General features: G+C 24.5%; 4 protein-coding genes across 4 annotated transcripts; 3 read left to right on the top strand and 1 right to left on the bottom strand.

Annotated features, from left to right (window-relative positions):
* Positions 1-103: 103 nt before the first annotated feature.
* DICPUDRAFT_81172 (uncharacterized protein) lies at positions 104-2,482 on the top strand (the record flags this gene model as incomplete). Its single annotated transcript, XM_003290406.1, has 3 exons — positions 104-107; positions 625-855; positions 924-2,482. The coding sequence occupies 3 exons, from the start codon at positions 104-106 to the stop codon at positions 2,480-2,482; spliced, it is 1,794 nt and encodes a 597-aa protein (XP_003290454.1).
* Positions 2,483-3,391: 909 nt separating this feature from the next.
* On the top strand, positions 3,392-5,700 carry DICPUDRAFT_154960 (uncharacterized protein; the record flags this gene model as incomplete). Its single annotated transcript, XM_003290405.1, has 5 exons — positions 3,392-3,674; positions 3,743-4,130; positions 4,218-4,893; positions 5,305-5,386; positions 5,603-5,700. The coding sequence occupies 5 exons, from the start codon at positions 3,392-3,394 to the stop codon at positions 5,698-5,700; spliced, it is 1,527 nt and encodes a 508-aa protein (XP_003290453.1).
* Positions 5,701-6,337: 637 nt separating this feature from the next.
* DICPUDRAFT_37348 (alkyl-dihydroxyacetonephosphate synthase) lies at positions 6,338-8,360 on the top strand (the record flags this gene model as incomplete). The annotated part of the gene is made up of 2 exons (XM_003290404.1): positions 6,338-6,735; positions 6,926-8,360. The coding sequence occupies 2 exons, from the start codon at positions 6,338-6,340 to the stop codon at positions 8,358-8,360; spliced, it is 1,833 nt and encodes a 610-aa protein (XP_003290452.1).
* A 69-nt stretch (positions 8,361-8,429) lies between these two features.
* On the bottom strand, positions 8,430-11,950 carry DICPUDRAFT_92487 (uncharacterized protein). Its single transcript, XM_003290393.1, has 4 exons — positions 11,733-11,950; positions 10,155-10,861; positions 9,430-10,064; positions 8,430-9,333 (listed from the first exon to the last, which is right to left on the bottom strand). Exons 2-4 carry the CDS (start codon positions 10,445-10,447, stop codon positions 8,702-8,704), a joined length of 1,560 nt encoding a protein of 519 aa, XP_003290441.1. The 5' UTR covers positions 10,448-10,861; positions 11,733-11,950; the 3' UTR covers positions 8,430-8,701.
* Between the last annotated feature and the right edge of the window lie 167 nt (positions 11,951-12,117).

The raw sequence follows: 12,117 nt of genomic DNA, 5'->3' as shown, positions 1-12,117 counted from the left end.
TATTTTTTTAAAGCAAAAAAAAAATTTGGGAGATTATAATGGTGCAATAATAAAATAATTATGTAACCCTTAAAATTTTTTATTAATAAAATGATAAAAAAAAATGGGTAATAAAAATTTAAAAAAATTAATGAATTCATTAGATTTTAATTTGTGTGAACCTTTGCTCCATTTAAGTTGAATGGGAAAGCCAAAAATACTTGGTTAAAGATTAATACAAAAAAAATTATAGATAAATAACTGATTAATATTTTGAATACCTTTCTTATGATACTGATGGAATATCCGTTGACTCTTCCCCTGTATAAATATACATGTTGCATTATACTATTGATAACCTAAATTAGTCCCTTTCTTGTTTCTCATAAAGTTTTATTACAAAAAACCTTATTAATTTTTGTTTTCTCATAGTTATATTTACAAAAACTATATATTTTTATATTATTATTTAAATCATTTATTTTAAAAAAAAAAAAAAAAAATTTTCTAAAAAAAAAATTTCGTTTTTTTTTTTTTTTTTTTTTGTAATTATGGTTGGAAACATAAAAAATAAAAATAATAATTATTTAATCAATAAATATATTTCAAATACTATATATATATTTTTTATATTTATATCTATAGTTTTGATTTTTTTAGTATTATCAATTTTAATAACAGAATCATTAAAAATAAAAAATGTAGAGAATCTTTCAAATAAATTAAAAGATATTTCATTTCTTTATAACTCACAAAATATCACGGACAAATTCACAGTGTTATCACAATTAATACCAAAAGTATCAGATTCTTTTGATTCTTTAGATGGATTCTATTCTCACACGAATACTATTAAAGACCAAATTATTTCAGAGAGTAAGTAAATCTTTAGAAATAAAAAAATAAAATCAAACAATTATTAATAAAATTTCTTTTGACTATAGTTAAAACATTAGATGCATTAATTGAAGAATCTATTGATAAATCCGAGATCAAAAGAAAAAAAATTTTGAAAAATTTAAAAAAACCTATTTTAACAATAAAAGATTCTTTGGTTGGATATCAGCTTCAAAACATCGAGTATATGAAAGAAAGGTTTCATAAAGGTGTTGAAAAAGCTTTAAAGGAAATACCAAAAAGGGAAAATCTTATTGACAAACTCTATAACGAAATTACTCAAGGTATTAATTTCTTATTATGTAGCATTGGTATAAAATTATTTTTCTCAGCTATTTTTATCGTGGTGGCTTACCAGTTAGCAAATGCAATTAAAGATAATGATCGCCCAAATATAAAATTCTTTTATCTTATTGTTTGTGTAATGTATTTTACTATTTCAATTCAACTCAACGACAGACCAACTATTTTATTCCTATTTTTATCTGGGATGTTACCACTCATCTATTTTATATTTAAAAACAACAAAATAATATTAGGTATACTTGTTGTTATCACCGCTCTCCTTTTAAATTTTTATAAATTAGATCTCTTCGAAAAATGGTATGATAGTTTAACTTACAAAGAAGATTTACCCAAAGCCACTGTTTGTCCAATAGTGTCATTCCAACTATTGAAGTTTCATAATGATAAATTTTATGTTCCAGAATTCACTGCCAACGTGTTGAAAGATTTAACATCACCACTTTATATCCATTCGGAAATTGGTAGATATATTTACAAAACTACAAGATCAAGTTTATATACAATAATGTTGCTAAAAGAAGAGATTAAAAACAGTTGCGATATTAACTTTTCTCCAACGAATCCTTTAACACCAAATAAACTTGGAGATGGCTATAGATTGACACATGGAATTTGGGCCTATCAGGTTAAAATATCAGATATTAATTTAGAAAACCTATCGTCAGATTTAAAAATTTCTTTAGAACGACTAAATCCCAATGGTACAATAATATTTCTGGATAGTGAAAACTATGATGCAAAAGCGAACGGACAAGATATAATAATTATCGAAAATATTTTAATATCAATTGTATCCTCGTTTTCATATTCAGAGTATTTCCGATATCCTCAAGATTTAAACACTTTTTTTGGTCTTAAACCATCTTTAATAGAAAAATTATTTGGACGTGTATATAATTTTAAAGAATTTAAATCCTCTTCATTTTTTTTATCATTTCATTCCGAAAATTTACTAAGGTTTTATTCCAAAGTTAAAGATGAAATAGATTTCGAACCATTTGAAATATTCTATTCCAATTTAAATGAAGATAAAACTGGAGAATACGACGAAATTGATAAAACAATCAAAATTTTTTGTGGTAAAAACATCAACTCTTCAGTAATATTACCTGCAACCTCAGAAGAATTCAAACTATTCCAAAAACTTCCCTATGCTTCCACTATACCAGAACTTAGTATAACCTACTCCAACTCAAATCATACCTTACCCAAGGTTATAAATAACCTATCAATTAAAGAACTCAATGGATCCGATATTCTAAACATCATAAATAATACTTTGAAACGTTATCTAAAATAATAAAATAAATAATAATTATATCTTTTAAATATTTTTTTTATTTTATTATGATACTAATTTATTTTTTTGATGTCTAATAGTTTTTTTTTGAAATTTTTTTTGTATTATGCCATCAGTTCAACGTGCGGTTTATTTATTTTTGGTTTTATTTAAATTTGTATGGAAATAAAAAGAATTAGTATGCCTCACCTGTTCAGAGTTTGAGAATCAGCTGAGAGCACTATGCCCCGAAACTGCTAATCATTGTCTTTACAAAATGAAACTAGAATACTGCTCCAACTATCCTGATATACCAAAACAATTTACTTGGAAATCATTAATACAAACACCAAGAGTTCAATCGGATAGGGATTTTGATAATAAATTTACAAACGATTGAGTTTCATTTTCCTAACCCAGTAAAATATATCTATTCTTTAATTGATTCGAAATGATATCAAGAATCATTAAATATAATTCATATTTTATTTCTTTAACTAAGCGCTCTAATAAAGCATTCCAAATATTAATATTTGAAAAATAACCACCATATTTTGGGTTTTAATGGTCCTATATCTCCTGAACCCCATTCTTTTATTATTTATTCAATTAAAACATGTTGTTTAATAGATTTTATGTGAACAAATTTTACAATGATCTTCAAAAGACATATTTGAATATAAACGAAATAGATATTTTATTAAAAAGAGAAGCAATTATTTAAATTTAATCTTTTTTTTATTATAATCAAATTTATAATTTATTTTTTATAATAAAAAAAAGATTAAATTTATTTTATTTTATAAAAATTAAAAAAATATTTTTTTAAAATCAATTAAAAATATCATTTTGGGAATTAAAAAAAAAAAAAAAAATTTTTTTTTTTTTTTGAAATTTTTTTTTTGAACATAAGCGGAATTCATTATAGTTATGGTTGGGTTCGCAAAAAATAAAAATAATTATTCAATCAATAAATATATTTCAAATGCTATAAATATAGTTATAATAATTTTTTTAGTATTATCAATTTTTATAACCCCAGAATCATTAAAAAAAAACAATGTAGAGAATCTTTCAAATAAATTAAAATATATTTCATTTCTTAATTTATCACCAGATATCCACCACAAATTCACAGAGTTATCACAATTAATATCAGACTCTTTAGATGGATTCTATTCTCACACTATTAAAGATAAAATTATTTCAGAGAGTAAGTAAATCTTTAGAAATAAAAGAATAAAATCAAACAATTATTAATAAAATTTCTTTTAACTATAGTTGAAAAATTAGATGCATTAATTGAAGAATCTATTGATAAATCCGATATCGAAAGAAAAATTTTGGAAGATTTAAAAAAACTTATTTTAACAATAAAAGATTCTTTGGTTGGATATCAGCTTCAAAACATCGAGTATATGAAAGAAAGGTTTCATAAAGGTGTTGAAAAAGCTTTAAAGGAAATACCAAAAAGGGAAAATCTTATTGAAAAACTCTATAACGAAATTCCTCAAAGTATTCATTTCTTATTATGTAGCATTGGTATAAAATTATTTTTCTCTGTTATTTTTATCGTGGTGGCTTTCCAGTTGGCAATTACAATTGAAGATAATGATTACACAAATATAAAATACTTTTATCTTACTTTTTATTTTATTGTTTGTGTAGTGTATTTTACTATTTCAATACACCTCAACGACAGGCCAACTATTTTATTCCTATTTTCATCTGGGATGTTACCACTCATCTATTTTAGATTTAAAAACATCAAAATAATACTAGGTATACTTGTTATTCCCGCTATCCTTTTATATTGCAAACCAGATCTCCTCGAAAAATGGTATGATAGTTTAACTTACAAAGAAGATTTACCCAAAGCCACTGTTTGTCCAATAGTGTCATTCCAACTATTGAAGTTTCATAATGATAAATTTTATGTTCCAGAATTCACTTCCAACTTGTTGAAAGATTTAACATCACCGCTTTATATCCATTCGGAAATTGGTAGCTATATTTACAAATCTACAAGATCAAGTTTATATACAATAATGTTGCTAAAAGAAGAGATTAAAAACAGTTGCGATATAAACTTTTCTCCAACGAATCCTTTAACACCAAATAAATTTAGATGGGGCTATAGATTGACACATGGAATTTGGGCCTATCAGGTTAAAATATCAGATATTAATTTAGAAAACCTATCGTCAGATTTAAAAATTTCCATAGAACGACTAAATCCCAATGGTACAATAATATTTCTGGATAGTGAAAACTATAATGAAAAAGCGAACGGACAAGATATAATAATTATCGAAAATATTTTAATATCAATTGTAACCTCGTTTTCATATTCAGAGTATTTCCGATATCCTCAAGATTTAAACACTTTTTTTAGTCTTAAACCATCTTTAATAGAAAAACTATTTGGAAGTGTATATAAATTTAAAGAATTTGGATCCCCTTCAATTTTTTTATCATTTCATTCCGAAAATTTACTAAGCTTTTATTCCGAAGAATTCAAACTATTCCAAAAATTTCCCTTTTCTTCCACTATACCAGAACTTAGTATAACCTACTCCAACTCAAATCATACCTTACCCAAGGTTATAAACAACCTATCAATTAAATTTTACAAAGATAAAGAACGCAATGGATCTGATATTTTAAACATCATAAATAATACTTTGGAATATTATCAATGGATCTAAAATATAAGCATAAACACATATAATAATTTTTTCTTTTTCGTCCTTTTTTTAAATAAAAAAATTAATATTATTTTATAAATAAATATAGAAAAATATAAATGCAACTAATGCATTTAAAAGTTTTTATTAAAATAGGGTGGATTACTTTTAACTATTTGTGGATATGAATTTATGATATTTGTTTTTGGTCGCCATAGTATTAGATGTTTCAGACAAAGTATTTTCTTATTATTTAAACCTCAATTTTATTTTTTTATATCAAAGTAAATTTTAAAAGGAATCTATATATTTCGATTATGTTAAAGAACCCTCAACACTATTTCTTTAATTTTCGATTTAGTAAGTGATTATCGTTTATTCCACTTGGTTCATATCATCACAATATAGGATTTAGACCAGGAATCTTCATCATTCAAGAACTAACATTAAAAAGGTTTGAAATCTCAAACCAGACCAACTTGCAATGGCTTTAGAAAGTTACGACACAACTCATTAAAAGAAGAGAATAAACCAGTACTTAGCAGATCCTGATTTGTTTCATACCTAGATATGGTTTACAAAGTTTAAAAAGTACAAAGTTTCTATAAAAAAGAATTATAATCCAGACTTTACTTTTAATTGTTTATTTTTTATTTTTTTTTTATATAATATAAATGAGATAGGGTAATAGTGTGAGGTTGGTACTGGAATTGGGCGGATCTATCAAGTTTCACTATATTAATTAAGAGAATTTCTTATTGAAGGAGTAATTAATTTTTTCATTTGAATTTATTTCTTTTTCCAATTACTTGTTGTGATCCTTAAAAGTAAAATAATAATTGTGTATAATATATTTTTCTATTCTTTTGATTAAATTTTTTTTTTTTTTTTAAAAGTATTTCAGCTTTTCCCAAATACAAATTAAATATTTCGACATATCTGATGATGAAATTTCCACCATAATAATTAAAAAAAAAAAAAAAAAAAAAAATATTTTTATTTAATTTTTTTATTTAATTTTTTTTTAATTTTTTTTTTTTTTTTTTTTTGATTTTTTTTTTTTTTTTTGATTTTTTTTTTTTAACTAACGACAAAGGGGCAATTGTGGTTGTAATATTTATTGTATTTTAATTAAAATAGTGTATATTATAATAATTTAATGCAAATTAAATCCACTAACGATAATACAATGGAAAAAAAAGAATTCCCACAAAATCAAGTTGATTTATACCAACAAATTAAATGGAATGGTTGGGGTGATACCAGAAAATTCCTTCACCAAGTTAAACCAGAAGGTTTCGTTGCTTTAACTACACCATCAGTTTCAGCACAACCATTACCATCACTTAAAGGATTCATCAAAAAAGAACTTAGTCTTCCAACTGATGACCCAAACAAACCATTCGAATTAGAAGAAACTCCATCACTTAGAATTGAAGATATTAAAATTCATGCACCAAAACAATATCCAGAATTTGTTAAAGAATTAAAAGCTTTCTTTTCAGCAGATCAATTAAAAGATGATAAATTAGCACGTATTACACACACTTTTGGTAAATCAATTAGAGATTTAATCAGAGTTAGAATGTATGTTTAAATAATATAAATAATAATAATAGTAATAGTAGTAATAATAATAATAATAATAATAATAATAATAATAATAATAATAATAATAATAAATAATATAGATAATAGTTTATTAAGTTTTAACTATAATAATTTTTAATATATTTTATTAATTAAAAAAAAAATTTTATTTATTATTTTAATTTAGCGGTTTAATTAAATATGCACCAGATTTAATTGTTTTACCACATAGCCATGAAGAAGTTGAAAAATTAGTTCAATTAGCTCAAAAATGGAATGTTGTTATTATTCCAATGGGTGGTGGTTCAAATATTGTTGGTGCAATTGAACCAGTTTCAGATGATAGATTTACTGTTTCAATTGATATGAGAAGAATGAATAAAGTTTTATGGGTAGATCGTAAAGAAATGACAGCTTGTATTCAAGTTGGTGTTATGGGTCCACATTTAGAAGAACAATTAAATAAACAAGGTGTTAGTTTAGGTCATGATCCAGATTCATTCGAATTTTCAACTTTAGGTGGTTGGTTAGCTACATGCTCATCAGGTCATCAATCAGATAAATATGGTGATATCGAAGATATGGCTGTTTCATTCAGAACTGTCACACCAACTGGCACATTAGAATTAAGAAATGGTGCTCGTGCTGGTGCTGGTATTAACTATAAACATATTATTCTTGGTTCTGAAGGTACTCTTGGTATCATTACAGAAGCCGTTATGAAAGTTCATGCTGTTCCACAAGCCGCTGAATACTATGGTTTCCTTTTCCCATCATTTAACCATGCCGTTGCTGCTCTTCAACAAATTCGTTCAAGTGAAATTATTCCAACTATGATTCGTATTTACGATCCTGAAGAAACTGCTCTCTCATTCGCCTCAAAACCAAGCAAAGGTCCAATCGCTGAATTTATGTCAGCTGCTGTTAAGAAATATCTTCACTATGTTCGTTCATTTGATTTCAAGAGTGTTTGTCTTTCAATTATTGGTTTTGAAGGTCCAAAGAAAGTTGTAGATTTCCACAGAAATAGTGTTTTCGACATTCTTTCAAAGAATGGTGCTTTTGGCCTTGGTTCAGCTCCAGGTAAAACATGGGCCGAAAAGAGATACGATCTTCCATACATTCGTGATTTCCTTTTAGATCACAATATGTGGGTCGATGTCGCTGAAACCACTGTTAGTTATACCAATCTTGTTCCACTTTGGAAAGAAGCCAAACAAGCTTTCCAACAACATTTTAGATCACAAGGTATCCCATCATGGATTTGTGCCCATATTTCCCACACTTATTCAAATGGTGTTTGTCTTTATTTCATCTTTGCTTCTAAACAAAACTCTGATAAAGATATGAAACAATACATCGAAGCTAAAGGTTTAATGACCGATATTATTCTCAAATATGGTGGTGCTTTATCTCATCATCACGCTGTTGGTTATGAACATGTACCATGGATGACCCGTTATGTTTCAAAAGGTTGGATTCAAGTTTATCGTAAACTCAAAGAAACCTTTGATCCAAAGGATATTTGTAATCCAAGAAAATTAATTCCAACCATCAAAGAAGAAAACAATCAAGAACCATACCTCTTTAATGTTATTAATATTAAAAATCCAAAACTTTAAAAAGACCATTTTAAAATATATAATAAATTATTATTAAAAAAAAATAAAATTATAAAATAATAACATTATGGTGTCGTAATATCTATTTATTTAGGACTAAAGAAAAGATTACTATTTTTATTTGTACAAATTAAATTATAGTTTTTATTTCAAAAAAAAAAATTAATAGAATTATATATTACTTTTTTTTTTTTTTTTTTTTGTTAAGATTTCTTTTTTCTTCTATAAAATAATAACTATTGATGATATAAAAAAAAAATGATTATTGTTGTGATGATGAGTATATTATTTTTACTTGTTTAAAATATATATATGTATTATAATTTTATTTATAAATTCTTTTAATGTTGTGCTGTTGAAACCAAACCACCTGCAACACCTTCTACAAAATTATCTAAAAACTTTTTAGTGATTCTAGTATAATTGGTAACTTGTTCCTTCCACTTGATAAAACCTTGGTAATCTTCTAATTTTTCAAGACTAGTTTCATAAAGAGTTGACAAGAAATTTGTATGTTTTTCGAGATCCTCTTGGAGATATTCAAAAAGATTACGCTCTTGAGATTTTTTATCTAAATAATAGCCATAAACGTAAGAGTATTGCAAAACACGACGATTACGGAGTAATTGTTCTGTTGCCTCCATAAGGAATTTGGTATCGGCGGATCTAACATCAAATTTACTGAGGATTTGTTGTTCTTTGAGATGGGCATTCTTTCTTTGTTCATCAGCAATTTTCATTGCATTTCTATGGGATTCATATCTGTGATAATAAAACATGTATGCTTCGAGTTCAGTTTTGGCGTCTTGAGCTTTATCATCGTCTTCTTTAGCTTTAGATTTATCATATTTGTTACAATTGTAATAACCACCAGTAGTTGAGCCATGTTCCGACCATGGTCCACGGCATAACCAACAAAACTCATAACCACAACCACCAGCATTTTTTCTACATGTCATATGCATACAACCACCTAAAATAATTTAATAATAAAAAGATAGGTTAGTATTAAGTTTTATAATGTTTTAATTAAAAAAATCTATTTAATATTTGATGTTGATATAATTACCATTTTTTTCTATAGGAGAACGACATTCTGGGCATTTCTTTGTATTTGCCAACATCCAAGTTACATTTTCACTTTCATCGGAAGCTTTTTGAAGCCATTTATCAACTTGACTGCATGGACATGGCATATGATCTCCAATATCATAATCATTACAATTGAAACAATATTGAAAACCACATTTACATAGTACTGCTTCTTTACGCTCTTTACGATCACATCTAATTGAATATATACATCCTGGAGCTGGGCACCATTTCACTTGTGGGTTATCATCGACATACGATTTTAATATAAAGCTGTTATAACGTTCATAAATTTCTGGTGATATTATAGCTTTGAATGCATCTTGATGCACAACGACTTTACATTTTGGTGCGGGGCATGTTGTATAAATACACTCAGGTCCTTCACCGACATTAATCTCTAAATAATTTTTCCAGCATCCTAAACAATATTTATGATTACATGAAAGTGCAAATACTTTATCTGGTGCATAGTCATCTAAACAAATTAAACATGATACTGTTGTTTTTGCTGGTGGTGCGTCAAGCTTCATTACATTTGGTACACCTGCATCTGAACATAATTTTTCTGGATTTTCCATATATCTTTCAATTAACTTTTCTTTATTCCACCTAAATAATAAGAAAAAATAAAAAATTTTATTGTTATTATATTGATATTTATTTATTTTATCCAATCATTTATTGTTATTAAAAACTTACTTCATAAATCTTAATAATGCTGAAACTGCTGCATCTGATGGTATACTTAAAACATCTTTGACTTCTTTAATAATTTTGTGTGATTCTGAAAATAAATCATTTTTGTTGAGAACTTCAAAACTTCTTTGTCTGGTTAATTTACTATGTGTCCTTTGAGATTGCTGACCATCATCAAAGTCAAACTCTTGAGTACCTTCATCGTATTCATTTTCGTCATCTAAAGATTCATTTCCTGATTCTTCAGCTGAATCATCATCTACATCATAATCTTCATACATTTCATCATCTGTCATTGTTGCCGAGTTTTTAATATTATTATTATTATTAACTGAAACTTTAACTTTTTTTTTGTTTGGTTCTTCTGATTCACTTAATTCTGTTGATGATAATTTATTTTTATTATTGTTGTCTTGATTACTATTTGTTGTTGTTGTTGTTGTAGTAATTGTTGTTGTTGAAGTTTTGGTAGAATCAAGATTGTTTATTTTATCTTTCTCTTCTAAACTCGTTAATTTACTATCTAAAGTAATATTATTATTATTATTGGATGTTATTTTTTCTATTAATATTGTTTTATAAATAAATAATACCAATCCAATTTAATTTATTAAAATGATTGGGTTAATTATTATTAATTTATAATCGAAAAATAAAATAAAAAAGAAAGGAAAAAGGAATTTTAAATTAGTTAATCTATTATAAAAAAACTAAATTTATTGTGCAAAAGAATGTGTTTATAAACTATTATGTTATTTTTAATTTTATATTTTAATAGATGGATTTATTATAATATAGATAATTTAAAAAGAAAGAAATAACAAATTTAAATAAAAACCCCCCAGGTATTTATTTGAAAATTAAAAAATTTAAAAGGTTAAAAAAAAATTTAAAAAAAATTAAATTAAATTTTTTTAAAAATTTATTTAAAAAAATTTTTAAAAATTAATTAAAAAAATTAATAACCTTAAAGGGGTTGGTTTTATTTTTAAATTTAAAAAAAAAAAATTTTTTTTAAGGGGGGGGGTTTTTTTTTGGGGAATTGGAATTTTTTTAAAAAAATTTAAATTTTTTTTTTTGCCCCAAAAATTTTTTTAAATTAAAATTAAAAATTAATTTTAAAAAAAAATTAAACCTAGGGTTTTAAAAAATTTTGGAGGTTCTTTTTTTTAAAAAAAAAAATTTTTTTTTTTTTTCCGGAAAAATTTGGCTTTTTTTGGAAAAAAAAAAAAAATACCATTTTTTAAATTTTTTTGGGGGAAAAATTTTGAAATAAAAAAAATAAAATTTTTTTTTTTAAAATTTTTTTTTTGGTTTTTTTAAAAAAAAAAAAAAAAAAAAAAAGAAAAAAAAAAATTATTAATTTCTTTTTTTTTTTTTTTTAAAATAGTAATTTTATTTTATTTGTTATTATTATTTATTAATAATTAAATTAAATTGAGTTAAAAAATTAAAAAAAATAAAAAAATAAAATCACAACTCCTTTTCGAAAACCAACTTTTAAGAACATAAGAACAAATATAAATAAAAGAAGACCACAGAAAAATTAACTGGAATTTAACGTTTCTAGAATATACTTACAATTTTAATATATAATTTTTCTGTTGTTTGATTAATGTTGCTGGTTCACTAAGTGGTAGGAAAATAAATATATATGCAAGTTATTTCGTTGCCAAATTATAATTAACTATTATTTATACATAAAATATAAAATATAAAATAAGAAAAACTATAAAAAAAAAAAAACTATAGTTTTTTTATATTTATTATCTATGTTATTTATTATTTACAAAATATTTTTGTGGGGTGAAATAAAAAATAAAAAAAAAAATTAAAAAATTTAAATATAAAAAAAATTAAATTAAATTAAAAAATAATAAAAATTAAATTAATCAACAAATGGATTCAAATTTTTCAAATTATTTCTTTTTCCTTGTCATTTCCTTTTAAAGTCATATCCTTGTAT

The sequence above is a fragment of the Dictyostelium purpureum genome, assembly GCF_000190715.1.
Source record: "Dictyostelium purpureum unplaced genomic scaffold DICPUscaffold_223, whole genome shotgun sequence".
Lineage (NCBI taxonomy): Eukaryota > Evosea > Eumycetozoa > Dictyosteliales > Dictyosteliaceae > Dictyostelium > Dictyostelium purpureum.
The sequence above is the reverse complement of the archived record's forward strand: the minus strand, read 5'-3'. Positions and strand labels throughout refer to the sequence as shown.

Coding starts and splice junctions, on each gene's coding strand:
- DICPUDRAFT_92487 (XM_003290393.1), bottom strand. CDS start 10,447: ATGACAGATGATGAAATGTATGAAGATTATGATGTAGATGATGATTCA. Junction 10,065..10,154: donor GCATTATTAAGATTTATGAA/GTAAGTTTTTAA, acceptor CTTATTATTTAG/GTGGAATAAAGAAAAGTTAA. Junction 9,334..9,429: donor TTCTCCTATAGAAAAAAATG/GTAATTATATCA, acceptor AAATTATTTTAG/GTGGTTGTATGCATATGACA.